Source organism: Typopeltis vanoorti, chromosome 12 (assembly GCF_054136105.1).
Source record: "Typopeltis vanoorti isolate ZY-2024b chromosome 12, IOZ_Tvanoo_1.0, whole genome shotgun sequence".
Taxonomy (NCBI): domain Eukaryota; kingdom Metazoa; phylum Arthropoda; class Arachnida; order Uropygi; family Thelyphonidae; genus Typopeltis; species Typopeltis vanoorti.
In genome coordinates, this window is record NC_143560.1 from 126601236 (window position 1) to 126621381 (window position 20146).

Consider the following 20146-nt stretch of genomic DNA (forward strand, 5'->3'; position numbering starts at 1 on the left):
TAATGTCATAATAACAGGAGAGATTGAAGAAGTGGAAATGAATGGGGACGTGAGTGACGTGAGGAATGTGCAAGAGGAGCAGAGAAATGGGGAGGCTCAGGGTGGAAAGGGGTACACAGCGTGAGAAAGGTGGATGCTCCAAGAGGAGGTGAGAGCATGTGTAGGCAGGAAAGAAATGGGATGCCCAGGGATCAAGAGGAAACAGATGGAATTGCAAAGGGTTCTAAAATGAAGAAGCAGAAAGGGAAATGGCCACAGTCGAGCATGGAGAGATCAAATCGAGTGAGTGGTAGTATCAGTGGAACTAGCTGTAGATCCAGAAATGAGCTGTTGTGTTTGTATACCAATGCTAGAAGTATAAGAAACAAGGCAGATGAAATGGTTGCACTAATTGCATCTGTGCACCCAAAGATTGTCGGAATAAGTGAGACATGGTTAGATGAGGATGACATCCTGACAGGAATAGAGATGGAAAGGTATGATGTGTTTCGTGAGGATAGAAGGGGTAAAAAGGGAGGGGGAGTGCTATTGATGATAGAGAAAGAGTTATGTCCATACAAGGTAGAGATGCAAGAGGGAAATAGGGCCAGTGGTTTTGAGGCAGTATGGTGTGAGATAGAGGTGAATAGAATCAAATACTTGGTGGGATGTTGTTATAGACCTGGTAATGTGGATGGTGGTGATATGAAATGTATAGTCAAATAAGCCAAGCAAATAAGAAAAGGGTGATCATTATGGGTGATTTTAATTTTTAATTATGGCAGTATAGACTGGAATGAAGAGATAGCAACCGGAAGTAAAGAAAATGATTTTCTTGAGTTTTTGAGAGATAACTACCTCATACAGTACGTAACAGAGGGCACACGAGGATTAAGGGTCTTCGATTTGGCCATCTCATCAGAGGATGTAATTATAAATGAGGTGTCAAATCATCCACCAATTGGTGAAAGTGACCATGAGGTGATTACCTGGGTGGTTGCCAGCAGTGCAGGGACCTCTGTGAAAAAGGTTATATGTGGAACTACATGGGGGGTGATTATGAAGAGCTCAGGAGACTGCTTGCAGGTGTAGCATGGAATGAGGAGTTATCTGGAAAAGAGATCAATGCAGCTTGGGGGATTTTCAAAATCTATTTAGTAGATGCAATGTCTAAATGTATACCACGGGTGAGAAGGTTAAGTAAGGTAGGTGTGAGATGGATGAATAAAGAGATTAAGCATGCAATACAGAGAAAAAGGGCATTGTGGAGGAAGCATAAGAGAAGTGGAAGTAATTTCATGAGTTCTACAAAGACCAGGCAAGGAGGGTGACTTGGTTGGTAAGAGTAGCTAAAGAGAGGTATGAACAGCAGTTAGCTAATGAAGCCAAAAAGAATCCTAAGGAGTTCTTTCAATATGAAGCCAGCAAAAGAAAGAATGATTATGGAAGGATGACACTGATTGGAGGAAATGGTATAAAGAGACAGCTGTTGCAGAATGTGTGGTGGAGATACTTAATGAGCAGTTCATAAAGATCTTTCAATCTTGCGAATGTAACTTCATGGAGAGATTGAGAGCAGTTGATGATGGGGAGGAGAGACTGACTAAGTGAGCAAGAGGTGTTTGGTGAGTTGAGTAAACTAGATATAAGGCTGTGGGACTTGATAATATATCACCACGTATTCTGAAGGAATGTGCCAGAGAGTTGACACGTGCCTTGACATGTTTTTTTAATACGAGTCTTGCACTTGGTCAAGTTCCTAAAGAGTGGAAGGAGGGCAAGATTGTGCCACTTCATAAAGGAGGTGATCGAACTCAAGCATCAGACTATAGGCCTATCTCTGTGTCAGGTGTTGTGGTTAAGTTGTTGGAGAAGCTTGTGAGAACTAGGATCCAGAGTTGGGTTGACAACAATGGTATAATCTTTGATGGACAGCATGGATTTGCTAACGGGAGGTCATGTTTTAGTAATCTACTTATTTTTTACAATAAAGTGACTGCTTCCTTGGACAGAGGAGAAGGATACACAGTAATATACTTGGATTTCGCAAAAGCTTTTGATAGAGTACCTCATGATAAGTTGACAGTCAAACTAGAGCAGATGGGGTTGGATATTAGATTAGTGCATTGGAGTGGAGACTGGTTATCTGATAGGTATCAACAAGTTGTGTATGGGGGTGCGATATCCAGGAAAAGGAAAGTCACTAGTGGAGTGCCTCAGGGGTCTGTTTTAGGGCCATTACTATTTAACTTGTATATTAATGATATTGGCGAAGATTTGGATGGAGGTATTCAGTTGTTTGCAGATGATGCAAAGTTGGTACGAACCATAAAGAGTAGTGAAGATGTTGTGGTCTTGCAAGAAGGCTTGAATAAATTGAGTAATTGGGCAAGCAAATGGGGATGTGAGTTCAATGTTGCAAAATGTAAGGTTTTAAAATTTGGAAAACAAAGATGGAATGCAGAATATATGCTTGGTGAGAATATATTGTTGGAAGTAGAGGAAATAAGAGATCTGGGAGTGATAGTGGATAAGGATCTAAAATTTAGGGGACACATCGCCAAAATTGTGAAGACAACACAAAGACGTCTGGGAATAATGTAAAGGACACCGACGTGTAGAAGTAGGGAGATTCTTGTTCCATTGTATAAGGCTTTGATTAGGCCACACATGGACTATTGTGCCCAGATTTGGTCACCGGGTTTTCAGAAGGATGAAGAGATGTTGGAAAGGGTCCAAAGGCGACTGACTAAGGTAGATTCTGACCTCTGGAATGTTGAGTATGAGGAAAGATTGAGAAGATGTAATTTGCAGAGTCTGGTGGACAGGAGGAAGAGGGGAGATATGATAAGGACCTACAAGTTGGTAAGGGGTTGTTATAGGATCAATGCTGGAGAAGTTTTACAGAGAATAGTGGGAGATCAGGGGAGATCCAGAGGTCATCCCTGGAAACTGTATAAAGAGGGTGTGAGTAGGGGAGTGAGAGGCAGGTTTTTTTCGTGCAGAGTTGTGAATGATTGGAATGTCTTGCCTGAGAGTGTGGTGTCTGCAAGTACTTTGAGTGTGTTTAAGACACGGTATGATGAGATGTGTGTGTGATAAAAGGACCTGCCAGATGAGTCTTTGACTCCATGAGGTCTTGTTTAATAATAAATAATAATAATACATATTATAATTCAGACATACATTTGTACACAGTTTAAGATTAAATATAATTATAGTGTATCAAAATTATTTTTATGTAGCTCCCACCCACAAAAAAGTTTTTCTATTTTTTTTTATTCTGGTCAGTTTACCTGTTTTGCAAAATGAAAAATTACTATATATAATCATACATACCCTCGTATATATGATTATATATACAAGGGTGGTCTGAAAAGTTCTCAGCCTCAACCATAGATGGCAACACTATCAACATAATTTTATTTTCTAAGTGGGTACATCTGTCATAAGCATCCATGTGAAACTGCAAGTCATTCCATCAAGTAGTTTGTTTTATACAGCAGTCTGAAGCAAAAGTGTTGTTCTGTATTCCATGAAATTGATAAAATTGAGTATTGTGCAGTTATATAATTCTTTGTAAAAGAAGGTTTAATGCCAAAATAAATTCATTTGAAGTTCATAAAAGTTTATGGGCACTCTTCTCCTTCATTTTCGACAATTAAGAAATGGGCTGCCGAGTTTAAACTTGGCTGTACCAGTGTAGTACAGTGGCTATCTTTCAGCATATTCTGTATTGGTTTCACCAATACAGCCACTCAGGACTTGTGGACCATGCACTAGATACTCACCACAGAATACACTGGAAGAAAGCCACTTTACTACACCGTAGCAAATATAATATGGAAAATTATTCTTAGAATCAGCCTCAGATCTAAAAAACTTCCCAAACCTCAACAAATTTGGGTGCATGAGACTTCCCAAATTTGGGAAGCGTGCATCCTAAGAGCATCAGCCCAACAGCCAAGGGTCACCTTTAGGACCAATGCCAGTTGCCTTCTTCAGCCTCATTTGCTTGTTGTTAGTGCCTGCGTGCATATCATAGTTTTGTAGAGAGGCTTATATGCTGGTTAGACATGATAACTAATAATTAAGGAATTGACAGCGTACACTAGAAATATAAATTAAATAAACTTTAATATATACTTTCCGATATTTCGGCAAACGTCACGTTGCCATCTTCTTGGCAATGTGACGTTTGCCAAAATGAGAACAGAAGCTAGGAAGCTACCGTTTTCCTAAAGTCCTGATGGTGCCCCCTGGCAGGCTATATTGGTTCAGCTCAAAGGCTAAGAAGTTCTTCTGATAAATGTTTCCCAAATTTGGGGCAGTCTCATGCATCCAAATTTGTTGAGGTTTGCCATGTTCCTAAGGGCTGAGGCTGATTCCATGAACAGTCTTTCATATTTGAACTTGCTGCAGTGTATTACTGTGGCTTTCTTCCATCTTATTCTGTGGTGAGTATCCAGAGCGTGGTCTGCAAGCCCAGAGTGGCTGTACTGGTGAAATCGGATGTAATCCTTGTGTTCTGAGATTCTGATATTTGTTGTCCTGCCTGTTTGGCCAAAACAGCTGCAAGGGACCTGGTATACACCAGGTAGGTCTAGGGGAAGTGGTTGGTCTTTAGTGGAGCGGATAAAGGATGCCAATTTTCTATACGGTCTGTAACAAGTGGTCAAGTCATGTTTTTTTAAGATTTTGTTGATTTTTTCTGAATGGCCTCGGATGTAGGGAATGGTGATGGAATTAGAGTAATCTTTTTTGTGAAAGATGGGGGAAGGTAGGTTGTGGATAACTAGTTTAAGTATTATCTGGATTCTTTTTGGGGGGAGGGGGGTTAGCCATTGGATGAGAAAGTGTCAGATGTGATTTAGTTCGGTGGTAAGGGCTTGATCATTTGAACAGATTATTTTTGCCCTGTTGAATAGTGTCTTAATAACTCCATATTGTTTTGAGGGGGGGGGGGGTGATGGGATTGTTGGTGAATGTATTTGCCTGTATGGGTGGGTTTTCCATAAACTGAGAAAACCAAAGTTCCATCAGGTTGGCGGGTGACTAGTGTGTCTAGGAAGGGGAGGTTACTGTTTTTCTCTTTTTCCAGGGTGAACTTGATTCTAGGGTGTTGGTTGTTTAAGTGTGTTAGGAAGGAGAGGAGTGAATCCGGGCCATGTGGCCAAATAGCGAACACATCATCAATGTAGCGAAGCCATATGGTTGGTTTTTGTGGGGCTGAGTTTAAGGCTTTCTCTTCAAAAGTCTCCATAAAGAAGTTGGCCAATGGTGGGGAAAGTGGTGAACCCATGGCTGTCCCCTCTATCTGTTTGTAGAATTTTTCCTGCCAAACGAAATAGCCTGAGTTCATTGTAAACTGAAATAGTGCTGAGATATCGGGAGGAAATTTAGCTTGGATTAGCTCTAATCGTGAATAAGGAGGAGACGTCAAAACTGACCATTATGTCATTATGTTGGAGTGTAAGGTTTTCTATACTGGCTTTGAAGTGGGCTGAGTTTTTTTTTATGTGTGATGGTGTGTTGCCAGTATAATGTGAGAGCACTTTGGCTAAATGACCAACATATCCATTAGTGAATACAAGTCACTACAAGAATTGAAGAAAAGCAAAGAAATAGTTATCACCAAAGCGGATAAGGGGAACGCCACTGTGGTATTCATTCTTAATGATTACACAGTGGCGTTCCCCTTATCCGCTTTGGATAAGGGGAATGCCACTGTGTAATAGGCTCCTTAAGAAGGTCACTTCTTGGCCTGTGGAGATTACCAACAGACTAAAACCATATAACTCTAGACCCCCCCCGCATATATATGGGCTCCCAAAAATACAGAAAGAAAATGTGCCATTACGTCCCATAATGGATGGCATTGATTCCCCCACTTACAAACTAGCCAAACATTTAGCCAAAGTGCTCTCACACTATACTGGCAACACACCATCACACATAAAAAACTCAGCCCACTTCAAAGCCAGTATAGAAAACCTTACACTCCAACATGACATAATGGTCACTTTTGATGTCTCCTCCTGATTCACGAATGTCCCCCTCAAAGAAACCTTAGAGCCAAGCTAAATTTCCTCCTGATATCTCAGCCCTATTTCAGTTTACAATGAACTCAGGCTATTTCGTTTGGCAGGAAAAATTCTACAAACAGATAGAGGGGAGAGCCATGGGTTCATCACTTTCCCCACCCTTGGCCAACTTTTTTATGGAGACTTTTGAAGAGAAAGCCTTAAACTCAGCTCCAATTGATGATGTGTTCGTATTCTGGCCACATGGCCCGGATTCACTCCTCTCTTTCCTAACACACTTAAACAACCAACACCCTAGAATCAAGTTCACCCTGGAAAAAGAGAAAAACAATAACCTCCCCTTCCTAGACACACACTAGTCACCCGCCAACCTGATGGAACCTTGGTTTTCTCAGTTTATAGAAAACCCACCCATACAGGCAGATACATTCACCAACAATCCCATCATTCCCCCCCCACACACACACACAACAACAATATGGAGTTATTAAGACACTATTGAACAGGGCAAAAATAATCTGTTCACATGATCAAGCCCTAACCACCGAACTAAATCACATCCGTGACACTTTCTCAGCCAATGGCTACCCCCCCTCAAAAAAAGAATCCAAAAAATACTTAAACCAGTTATCCACAACCCACCTTCCCCCCTTTCACAAAAAAGATTACTCTAATTCCATCACCATTCCCTACATCTGAGGCCACTCAGAAAAAATCAACAAAATCTTAAAATAACATAACTTGACCACTTGTTACAGACCATATAGAAAATTGACATCTCTTATCCGCTCCGCTAAAGACTAACCACTTCCCCTAGACCTACCTGGTGTATACCAGGTCCCTTGCAGCTGTAAATTATCCTACTTTGGTCAAACAGGCAGGACAGCAAATATCAGAATCTCAGAACACAAGGATTACATCCGATTTCACCAGTACAGCCACTCTGGGCTTGCAGACCACGCTCTGGATACTCACCACAGAATAAGATGGAAGAATGCCACAGTAATACACCGCAGCAAGTTCAAATATGAAAGACTGTTCATGGAATCAGCCTCAGCCCTTAGGAACATGGCAAACCTCAACAAATTTGGATGCATGAGACTGCAAATTTGGGAAACATTTATCAGAACTTCAGCCCAAAGGCCAAGAACTACCAATATAGCCAGGCAGGGGGCACCATCAGGACTTTAGGAAAATGGTAGCTTCCTAGCTTCTGTTCTCATTTGCTGTTATGTAGTACTTACGTGCACTTGTCTTTGTATTAAGTTCCCAAGAAGATGGCAACGTGACATTTGCCAAAATATCGGAAAGTGTACATATTAAAGTTTATTTAATTTATATTTCTAGTCTACGCTGTCAATTCCTTAATTATTAGTTATCATAGTTTTATGGTCCCAGAAGATGACAATATAACATTGCCGAAATATCAAAATATTGATTCAAGTTTTCTAATTAATATTTTAGTATATGTGGTCATTTCCTAAAAAATTTAAACTATTGTTAGTATCTCTGATGACATAAGTCCAACAACTTGTTATATGTCTAAAAAAACATGTCTCAATACCAAATATTTTCTGCAGAACTGCTAAACCAAAAAAATTTACTTATTCAATAAAAACAAATATTATATTAACAATAGTTTGCCGTGTTACCAGGTGCTGAATGTGGAAAATATCAAATCCATTCTCAATGTAGAACCTGTACAGCAAGTAAAACATTTTAGCTACTTAGGTGCAATTTTTTTTTTGAAGATGGCAAGTTAAATAGGGAAACAGATAATAAACAGAATAAGCAGATGTGGTATAGTGTGAAGTCAGATGAATAAATTTATATGGAAAAAGAAATGTAGCCAAAATCCTACACTATCAGTCTCCAAACCAATATTAACTTATAGATCTGAGAGATAGGTTCAAAATAAAACAATTAGTCAACAGATAAAACAGTTGACCACAAGAGACCACATATATGATAGTTTTGATAAAAATTAGGGGGAGTGAACAGATGGCATTAACAACATAATCATATTAAGGTGAAGATATTAAGAAGATATGCGAAATCAACATTCAGGAATAAGCAACCTGTTTAAGTGATTACATAACTTAGTTTAGAGTAGAGTTTAGAGTATTTAGTAATTTTATAACATTTTTATTGTAACATGTATTGTGATATTGTCGAAATGACACCTACCCGATGAACAATGGTGACAAAGACCACAATGTCTGGTGATTTGAATTTGCAGGATATTATTCAGTGCAGTGGATGCAAATTATATTTGTCAAGAAAATTAAAGAACATGTGGAAGGAATGCAGAGAGAGAGAATGTATATATTAAATGTTTCAAAAGTGAGTATATGGTTAGGTGGTGAGAATGTAACAATATACCTATGGTAAGATGAAAAATTAAGTTATTAATGTTGAACTTGTGGCAGTGGAAATAGAAGAGAGCAAAGTGGATATTAATAAAGAAATAGTGCGCTTAAATGTTATCGCTCATAGGACAAAGTGCAAAATTGAAAAATTGCAGTAGCAGCAAGAGTTAAGCAGGGCTGGAAAACAAAAAAAAAGAAAGAAAGAAAGAAAGAAAGAAAGAAAAAAGCAGGTGATCCGAAGGAATAATAAAGACCAACTGCTGAAAACACAAGAAAATGAGTTAAACAGAAAATTCTGTATGGAAACTGAATAACATACGTTAGTGCACAACCTTGCCAAATGATCAGGGGAGAACTTAACTAAAGTATGACAAAATCATGTCTCCCGGGTGCAAAATTCATGATATTAGCCATGAAATCTGGATGCAAAAAAAAAGGAAAGTCAAAGGAAATGATTGTCTTAGATGATACAAATGATTTGAGAGGCGAGAAGTATTCATTGAGGGAGTATGTAGAAGAGTGTTAGAAGAGGCAAAACTGAACAGCGAGAAGGTGAAGATTGCAAGTCTCTTACCAATGCTACAATAGAGGCAAATTGAGGAGAAGCGCATTGCTAACTAATGAATCTATATGCAGGTTGTGCAGAAAGAATGATGTAGGATTTGTGGATCTGGTCTGTATTTGATGAAAAGAAGGATTTGTACAATGCTGATGGACTTCATCCAAATGGTTTTGGTGTTAGGTGTCTAGAGAGAGAGAGCTTTGTTCACCGAGAATGCCAAAGTGAAATTCAGGAAAACTTAAGCAATTAGGGTGGAAGTAGGTGAGTTTGTGTGGAGGCACAAACTCACCATAAAGTGAGTGAGTGTGAGAATAACCAAGTGCAAAATCTAGTCTCTCAAGCAAAAATATTGAATAGGGTTGTCAATTCAGGAAGTAAAGGTAGGTGGGGGCCAAAAAGGGATCGTGCAGTTTCTATATACTAATGCCAGAAGTATCAGGAACAAGCGGGAGGAGTTTTAGAAATTGGTTAATGCACAACCTTGCCAAACATTATAAGCATTAGTGAGACATAGTTAATGTAGTAATGTAGACATAGATGATGTAGTTACACAGATAGAATGTGAAGGGTTTAGTATTTTCAGGGAAGATAGGATGGGGGAGGGATGCTGATGATGATAGCAGATGAATTGCAGCCAAAAGAATAGGAGATAGGTAGGAGAGTGGCTGTTCATTTGAAGCAGTCTGGTGTGAGATTAAAGCCAGTAAGACAAAATATACAGTTGGTTTTTACTATAGGCTAGGGAGTTCCACAGATGATCTGGAAGACACGCATTGCCAAATTAGTACAATGAGTACAGGTCGAGTGACTATTATTATGCAGTACTTCACATATAGAGATATAGACTGGAAGTAAGAAAGATCACATGGCAGAAAGGAAATGGAATTTATACACCTACTGAGAGATAATTACTTCAGGCAGCATGTGATGAAGAGGTACTAGGGGTGAGAGAGAGTATTGGACCTGGTCAAAGAATCAGAAGAGCTATCCATAATCAAAATGACCACGCTGCCTCCAATTGGTGAAAGTGACTGCCTTAACTTGGGAGATTGTAAAACATGAGTAATATTCTATCAATAAGGGATATTTGTGGAACTACAAGACAAGTGGTTGACATGCTTAGAAAGAAGATTAAATCTGTACTATGGCATAAAATATTTCAGGGTAAGGATGTTAGTAGTGCATGGAATATAGTTAAGGGTCATCTAGAGGAAGCAGTATTAAATTGTATACCTAGAGTAAGAAAGGTTAATCGGGTAGGAGTTAGATGAATGAGTAATGTCATTCAGCATGAGCTGCTGAAGAAGAAAATGCTGTGGAGGATATATAAAGAGAAAGGTGACCAGTAAACTCACGAACAGTACACAGTTCAGGCAAGAAAGGTGACCAGCATGGCAAGGATGGCAAAATTAGACTATGAGAAGAATCTAGCCGAGCAGACCAAAGAAAATCCCAAAGAGTTCTTTCATTATGTGGCAAGTAAGAGGAAGAATGACTATGGATGATTAACCTTAATGAGTGATGATGGTCACGACGTGACAAAACCAGATAAAATAGTTCAGTTACTGCTTTAACCTATGTGACAGACACTAATGTGAGAACAGAGGTAGATGAATTGGAGGTCCTTAGGATATTACAGAATCTCAATGTAAATACAGCTGTGGGATTAGATGGTATATTATTATTATTACGTTACACCTCCAGGGAGTTCAAAGACTCATCGAGGGAGAGTGTGCCAACAACATCGAATGATTTAGCTCCTTCCAACTACTAACCACAATCAAACTTGCTTAATTTTTTACGGGAGCCATTAGTAGGGTGTTTTGTGAAAATGTGCAAAGGAACAGTCTGGACTTACAGAACATGCTATCAACACTAGATACAGAGTTCATAATAAATTTAGTTTAATCCTTTATCTAAGGCAAGTGTAAGCAAACAAAGTTTGCACCTGAAAATATCTTCAGGACTGAGGTAAGGTAGTGCAACACCAGGCAACTCCAAGCAAAGGTGGACCAAACTCTCATCACTCCTTGTCTCAGTATCTCCTATAATGCAAAGCACATCTCCTTGCAGACATGTATAATGCTATGCGTTGAGGGAAGGGCCACTACCCAGACCGGTTTCGACCTTTATTGAGGTATCTAGTGGGAACCAGACACAGAAGTGGTGATACTAAGGCAGAGGCATGGAGAGGTCATATTTACCTATAGGAGTTGCCAACAGGTGTACCACCTTATTACTGAATTACTCTGGATTTAGAGAAAGATGTTGGAACTTTATGTTTCACTTGGTTAGACTATAATAAATTCAGTTTAATCCTTTATCCAAGTGTAAGTAAATAAAGTTTGCACCTGAAAATATCTTCAGGACTAAGGTAAGGTAGTGCAACACCAGGCAACTCCAAGCAAAGGTGGACCAAGCTCTCTCACTCCTTGTCTCAGTATCTCCCCTAATGCAAAGCACATCTCCTTGCAGACATGTATACTGCTCTGCATTAAGGGAAGGGCCACTAGCCAAAAGGTTTCGAGACCTCAATAAAGGTCTCGTTAGTGGGAGGCAGATCCAGAAGTGGTGATACTAAGGCAGAAGCAATGGAGAAGTCATATTTACCTATAGGAGTTGCCAACAGGTGTACCACCTTATTATTGAATTACTCGGGATTTAGAGAAAAATGTTGGAAGTTTATTTTTCACTTGGTTAGACTAAACTTCCAAAAAACTTCCAATACAGAGTTAACTGGAACAAGACAAGAGTTCTTCATAAAAGTCAGTTCCTTATGGAACAACTTTGTAAAGAATCATATGAAACTTTACTTCACTCTCCTAACTAAAACAGATCTGATGGTCTACGTCTATCCTCCTTTGTGGGAGACAGTACTTTTTAAATCATCTAAATCTTTCCTAACTTTATTTTGTCTAAATATATATAGTTTTTTGTTTTAACTGAAACAGATAACAGTTTTTAATTTTGTTTTAACAGATAACTGAAAAGGTTACTGACCTTTTCAGTTATCTTATGTTAGCTACTTAGTTAGCACTTGTTTAGAATTGTCTGTTACTATTCAACTGCCTTCATATGTTCTTGTACTGAAGATACCAATGATACGAAGGCGAAAATTCTACACTAATAAAATATGTTATGTGATTTTTTTATTTAGCATATTCATGATGTATGGAGTAATTACTTTGAAAGATTGCTAAATGAAACAAGCATTGACAGCATGGTGGTAGAAAACATTCAGCAAGAATGCCATTTGGAATATATATTTGTACTTGAAGTAAATAAAACTATCACAAATCTGAAATGTGGAAAAGCAGCTGGAGTAGATGATATCTGACCATAAATGCTAAAACATAGAGGTATAAAAGTTTTGTAGTGGCTACACTGCATGATTCAGAAGGCCTGGTCAGAGGGTTGAATTCCAGATGATTGAAGTAGAGCACTCATAGTACCCATCTATAAAAGGAGAAATAAAACAATGTGAGAATCTCAGAGGAATTTCAATACTGAGTGTACCTGGTAAGATTTATACAAGTATTCTTGAGAAATGGCTAAGAAAAACTGTGGAGGAGAAGCTTGAGGAACAAAAGGCTGGGTTTAGGTCAAACAGAAATTGTCAGGATCAGATTTTCACTTTAAGACAAATAGTTGAGAAATCATGGGAATATAACAAAGATCTGTATTTAAGTTTTGTAGATCTGGAAAATGCATATGACAAGGTGCCAAGAGGAAGGCTAAGATGTAAATCAGTAGTTAGAATTCAGAGGTACAGGAAGAAGTTTGATGTTAAGTCAGGTGTGCGACAAGGGTGTACATTATCTCCACTGCTACTCATCATCTATATGGATCACATTATGAAAGAAAGTGGTAACAAATATGATGCCGAAATTAGAGATGATTGTCTCAGCTCTTTACTTTATGCAAATGTTGTACTTCTAAAGGAATCCAGGACAAGTCTGCATGATCCCTGACCAAACTGAATAACTGCTGTAATAAATTTGGTATGAAAATCAGCATTAAAAAGGCAAAGACAATGAAAATAGGCAGAAACATTGAAAACCTCAACTGCATCCTGAATAGAGAACCTATAGAACAAGTAAAATATTTCAGCTATTTAAGCACGATATTTAGTGAAGATGACAAATTAAATTTGGAAATAAACAGCAGAATTAGCAAAGATGGCATGATAGGAAGTCAATTGAATAAATTTATATGGAATAAGAGTGAGATCAGTCAAAACACTGAACTAGCTCTATGCAAAACAGTGTTCGAACCAATTTTGACTTATGAATCTGAGAGATGGGTTAGAAATAAAACTCTTGCTCAAAGACTGGAGGCCACAGATATGAGAGTCCTGAGAATGATTAGGAGACTGAACAGGTGGCATGAGGATATTAGAAAGAACTTGACATTGCATTCAGGAATATGTTAGCCAGCTAATCTCAGTTGGTATGGCCACTTAAACAGAATGGGAGGGGAAAGATTAGCTAAACATCCGTTCTTTTCCAGGATGGCAGGAAAAAGACAGAGGAAGACCAAGGTGTAGGTGGATTGATACAGTAAAAAGTGCCTTAGAAGACAGAAATGTAAGATCTGATACTATGGAATGTTGACAGATAACAGACTAATATGAAGGAAATTTGTTGATAAGAAGCTAGTAATGAGGTCCTGCACACCACCTGAGGGTATATGTCAGTAATTTGATGACGATGATGATGGCGACGACTTATATGCAATTTGATACTTATATCTTAGAGGCTATCTAGAAATATTAAAGGTGAATTGAAAACCTAGGTAATATCAGCATTATAAAGAAGACTAGAAATGACTAAATTAAATTACTTAAATATAAAGAGCCAATAGGCTTCATTTCGGCGATATAAACATTATTTAAATTAAGGGGATATTAAATCCCACATTGTTTTAAAACCGAATAAGAAACTCGAAGATTGGAATCAGAGAGTTTCGTGCCGAATATAGTATAAAACTATAAAAGTATCGGTGACTACTAGCGTGAGCTAATGCAAGTAGTCCAAGTACGTAGTACAAACTCGGGCAACTCGCAGCAAAGGTGGTAAAGTTCTGATCACTATTCTTGGTATTTTCCATAATGTAAAACACATTTCCTAGGAAATGTATGCTGTTATTACATTATGGTGGGAGGTCACTACCCAGACTGGTTTCAGCCTTTATTGAGGCTTCATCAGTGAGTAGCTAGACCAAATTAATACCAAAGGGTATAGCGAAAAGAACTTATATATCTAATATATATACCTTAATTAACCTCATATACCATTACCATTATATACCTTAATTAAATAAACCTTAATTTAAATAATGTTTATATTGCCAAAATGAAGCCTATTAGCTCTTTATATTTAAGTAACTTAATGGATGCACCTTTTTGACAACTCATATAGCAGAGTATATAAGTTCTTTTCGCTATACCCTTTGGTATTAATTTGATCTAGCTACTCACTGATGAAGCCTCAATAAAGGCTGAAACCGGTCTGGGCAGTGACCTCCCACCATAATGTAATAACAGCATACATTTCCTAGGAAATTTGTTTTACATTATGGAAAATACCAAGAATAGCGATCAGAACTTTACCACCTTTGCTGCAAGTTACCCGAGTTTGTACTACGTACTTGGACTACTTGCATTAGCTCACGCTAGTAGTCGCTGATACTTTTATAGTTTATTATACTATATTTGGCATGAAACGGTCTGATTCCAATCTTTGGGTTTCTTATTCGGTTTTAAAACAATGTGGGATTTAATATCCCCTTAATTTAAATAATGATTAAATTAAAAATGGCAAATGTCCCCCAACCATTCCAGACACCCAACATACAATGTCCCTATATCCTTTTGCCAGGATGAGATCAGAAAAATACTGACCAAATCAGACAGAAAAAAAGTCTCCTGGCCCTGATGGTATTTCCCCAATTGTCCTGAAAATTTGTGCACCAGAACTGACTCCCGTCCTATTTGGCTAATCGCTCGGCCAACCAGCCGGCCTGGTTGGCTGAGTGGTTAGTGTATCTGCTCTCCAGCCAAAAGGCTGCAGGTTCGAATCTAGCCATGGGCATGGCTGTTTGCGATTGTCTGTGAAAGCACTAGTGGTGGTGGTAGTTGGCAGCAGATGGTGTTAGATGATGAAGGTTGGTGGAGTAGTGAGACGAAGAATTGTAGAGTTGATGCCCTCCCTCGATGAGTCTTTGGACTCCCTGGAGGTGTGATACATTAATAATAATAATATACTCTCTTACTCCACTTGAATCTATCCCACAAACTGGAAATTGCTATTTTCAGCCTATTCCCAAGAAGAGTGACAAAGTCACTACCATCCAACTACTGCCCCATCTCGCTTACCTCAGTCCTATCAAAAGTCATGGAAAAAATCATCAATTCCCAACTCCTACACTACCTTGAAGACACCCACCTAATAAATGACCACAACAAGAAATCTGCTCACATATGTCACCCATCTCTGGACAAATTCCATGGAGAAGTCTGGCGAATCTCAAGTGGTTGCACTTGATATCGCCAAAGCCTTTGACTGCATCTGGCACAAAGGCTTACTATGCAAGCTACCACATTCGGTCTGACACAGGACTTCTGTAGTTGGATTGCCAGCTTTCTGTCTGGACACACACACTGTGTCCTCTCACCATTCAATTAATGCTGGGGTTCCAGAAGGTTCTGTCCTCTCACCAACCCTCTTCCTGCTATATATATCAACGACCTACTTCAGTTGACCTCCAACCAATACACAGTTTTGCAGACGACAGCACACTACACTCCTTGCCTTCATTTGATAAACCTTACCCTACACAACTCACCTCAACCTACAGAACATCAACCACCACCATCACCCTCAATTCCGATCTTCAAGCCATCTTACAATGGGATTTGGATAACCTCATCAATTTAAAAACTAATAAAACCCATTTCTGTCCTATTTCCCACACAAAAAAAAAACATTTTTTCCTAGTATCCTTTTTGATGATACCCAAATTTCCAGACAGTTTGAGATCTCTCTTCTTGGAATTACCCTCACATCAAACCTCTCCTGGCATAAACACATCACAACCATTGTATCCTCAGTTTCTAAAAAACTAGGATTTCTCTTTCGCTCAAGATGTTACTTCACCCCTGAACAGCTGTTAACATTATATAAATCACAAATCCACCCAGCTATTGAATAGTGCTCCCACATATGGGGATGGGATCCCTAAAAGCTCTCTCAAAATGCTTGATTCAATACAGAGGAGAGCAATTAGACTTATTAATAACCCATCTCTTACCAACTCTCTCTCCCCTCACTTTCGCACAGACATTTAGTTTCTGCAGCATGTATATTCTACAAATATTTCCGAGGGAAATGCTCATCTGAAATAACATCAATAATTCCTCCACTCAGTACTAAGATCGTTGGAACACATGGAGTTGCTGCTCAACATCCCTTCACAGTACACCTAGAAACAAACAGAACAAGTTTCTTTTCCTCCTCCTCCATCCTGCAATTGCTGCACTGTGGAACAGTCTCCCCCTGCTGTGTTTCATAAGGAATATAATTTACTGCCATTTAAATCAAATATAAACAAGTTCCTCCTTTCCCAACCCAATACCCATACACGGTACTAATGTATATAGGTTGATCAATCAACCAACCTCGCGTGTATGGGCACAACATAAAAAAAGTCAGATAAGACTGAATTCACAATGCTGATAATCCTAAAATCAGTAGAAAATACTTGATTCTGTTAAACAATAAAAAAAAAAAAAATAGGAGACTTCTATGTACTACGCAAACATCAATTATCAAACAATGCTTCAGAATATTTTTTTTTTTAATGGCAATCCCAACCATATAAGGGTCTATGTGTCTACAGCATTGTTGCTATAGTTTTAGCCAAAGGTAATTCAGAAACACTATTCTGGATACCAAATATTGTAGTTTTTAAACTTCAGACATCCACCAGTAAGTGGGATGATGATCTTGACAAAGTAATGGAAATCGCGTAATACTGAATCTGATACTAAATCTGATAAAATAATCATAAAAAAAGTTCCATCGTTATGATGAACTGATTTTTATGTAATATTATATTAAAAAAAGGAGAATATCTTACCTACTACTGAATGCTAAGGCCAGTTGATCAATAGCATCAAAAAATTCTGAAGGATCGGACTTCTCATTTTCATAACTATAACCTAAAAACAACATCTAATCAGTAGATATAACATATTTCAATAAGCGAAAGCTAATCTACACTGTCAGAATAAAAAAAAAATTGCCACAAATTAACAGTGGTTCAGCTCAAACACGCAAATAAAAGATAGGCTCAGGAAGACCATACGGGCACAAAAATTTTATGAGTATAGTTGGTGTCCATATTTCAATCCTAAATAGTATCAAATAGTTCATGACATTCACTAGTAAGCTTCTGAAGTTAATATTCATAACATTAATAGAATCTGGTATCCACAGCAGGGTTTATTTTTTAAACATATTATGCTAAAAAATAAAAATATTTATGATTTATTTCCAGAAGAACACACAAATTAGAAAGACAGTAGACAATCTGGTTTAGATTAACTGCACTATATGCTAATCATCAGGTTTCAAAGAGGATGGTTGCAGTGCTCTAACTTATGTGAAGATATTGCCAACAATAGTAAATATACATGTAACTATTCAGCCACATTGGTATATGTTATATGTATTGTTTATCTAGGGACAAAATTTAATTTATTCTGTGTCTAACCAAAATCAACCTATTTAACACCACTGTGAAAAACAAATAATAACTGAATTTATTATGTTTAACTCAGATTTTTAGCCCTGGTCTCAGAAAGAAGAAAAAGTCTATGCATGTGTGGATATCTCCAACTATTATTTATTTTTCACAGTATTAAATAAATAGGATAGATTTTGGTTAATTGCAGATTATATTTCGTCCATTGGCAATCGATGCAAGTAATATTAACATACGAAGAAAAACTCTTCCAAGCAGAGGTGCAGCTAAACCTCATCATGGAAGGTTTTCATATATGGATTTTTATCCATGCAATGAGATATAATTGTGAGTGGCTTAATAGTTACATCTGTATTTACTATTGTTGGCAATATCTCCAACATAAACTAGAGAATTGCAACTATCCTTAAGAAATACAACATATCCCAAATTAGTACAAAACTGTCTTTAATAGCTAGTAACATCCATTACACATATATAAACCATGTTCTATAAATAAACTGTAGTGCTCATAGTTCAGGATGGCAATATAGAGGACTATATTCAAGTTATACTTGAATTTAACATTTTTTTAAATGTTTTATTTTTGTGATCAAATTAAGCACAGCAAAAACAGACCTAATGTGTGGGCTTGTTTAAGTTTGTAAACAAACTTAAACAAGCCCACACATTTAAACCATTCTGTAAAGGGTTTGTCTTTACAGAAATTTAATTTCTATTTCAGCTGTTTCATGAAACATGAGGTGAGCTATATGTATTCATTCGATTCTGTAGATAAATTATGGAAGTGTGATCTGAACAAGGACTTGTTGAACAGTAATGTATTAGTAACCATGTGCTAGTAGTCAGAATGCAACAAGGAGGATGAGTGCTTGTCGCATAGCACAGAGAAACAGTGTAAAAGAGCAGCAAAAAATTGGTAAAAAAGTTTTGAAAAAGTGAAGGAGCAATCTGATGAACTTAAGAATCAATTGTAGAAAGGATGATGGAAGTGATGCAAATGTAGTGGAAGTTGATAGACAGAGTACAATTAACGATAAGGTGATGAGCGGCATTGATGGCGAACATGCATTGCATGTTTGCCATCAATATATGGCTGGTGATAAAATTGAAAGAGAGCAAAAAAATGATGAAAGATTTGAAAGTTAAGTTGGTTAAGATGAGGCAAGAGATGAAATGGATGTAGAATGAAAAGAAGAGAATTGGAGATATGTATAGAAGAGTGAAGAAGACAAAAACTAATAACGTTGGTATGAAAGAGGTAACAAAGGACCCACCAGAGAGCCGTTGTACGAGGATTCGATTATTAGAGATGTGGTAAACAAGAAGATGCACAAGGTTTGTTTTCCATGAGGCAAAATGAACAGTCATTGGATATGAGGAGTAAGCGAGCAAAAGAGTTGGTAGTTGTAATAGTAACAAATGACTTGACTGCAAACAGGGAACACATAAGACTGGATATCAGGAGGTTGTTGAGAAGGATAAAAGATAATAGTGTGATAGAAAAGGCAGTCAGTGTGTTGCCCAGGTATGACAGTGATGAAATGAGCTGGAGAGCAAAGATTGTGAATGAGTTTGAAGGAGACAAATTGAAATGTATACAAGTGAATGGACTGCATTTGAATGGTTTTGGTGTGTCATTTGGAGAGACTACTTCAAGGCAGAGAAATGAATGCAGAGAATGAATCTGATCAAGTAAGAAGAGATGTGAAAGAGCAGGAGAGTAAGGTAGGAGAGGCTGAAGTGGTGGTTATGAATAAAGCAGTTGGTAGCATGAGTATACAGAATAAATATAGAGAAAAGGAGAGGCTCAGGGTGGACAGGTGAACACAATATGAGAAAGATTGATGCTCCAAGAGGATGCATATGGATGTGTAGGCAAAAAAAAAAAAGGGAAGGAGATGACCTGGGATCAAAGGAAAACAGTTGGATTTGAAGGTTCTAAGATGAATAAGGAGAAAAAGAAATAGCTCAAGGAAAGTATGGGGAAGTCACATTTAATAATTTTATCAGTGAAACTTGTTATAAATCCAGGAACAAACTATTATGTTTGTCCAAGGCATATGAAATGGTTGCACTGATGAGCTTGTTCACAAAAAGTTGTTGGAGTAAGTGAGACATGGTTTGATGACATCCTGACAGCAATAGAGATGGAAGTGGATGATATGTTTTGAGAAAGAGTGCTACTGATGATAAAGAGTTATGTCCATACAAAGTAGAGATGCAAGAGAGAAATAGAGTTGTTTTGAGATAGTATGGTGTGAGATAGAGGTGAATAGAATGAAATCCTTAGTTGGATGTTCTTGTAGACCTATTATTATGGCAATATAGACTGGAATGATGAGGTAGCAACTGGAAATAAAGAAAAGAAACACTTGAGAAACTCAAAACCTTGAGTTTTTCAAGTTTTTGAGAGACAACTAACT

General features: G+C 37.9%; 1 protein-coding gene across 4 annotated transcripts in view; it reads right to left on the reverse strand.

Annotated features, from left to right (window-relative positions):
* Positions 1-20146, reverse strand: part of LOC150101214 (rho GTPase-activating protein 45-like) — a 519012-nt gene that overhangs the window by 364734 nt on the left and 134132 nt on the right. For 3 of the 4 annotated variants that reach the window (XM_090401286.1, XM_090401287.1, XM_090401288.1), the window contains one exon: positions 17094-17175. In XM_090401286.1, the coding sequence (XP_090257412.1) occupies positions 17094-17175 (82 nt within the window). Of the gene's footprint in view, positions 1-17093; positions 17176-20146 lie in introns of those variants that run through there. The other variant, XM_090401289.1, reaches the window with a different exon arrangement.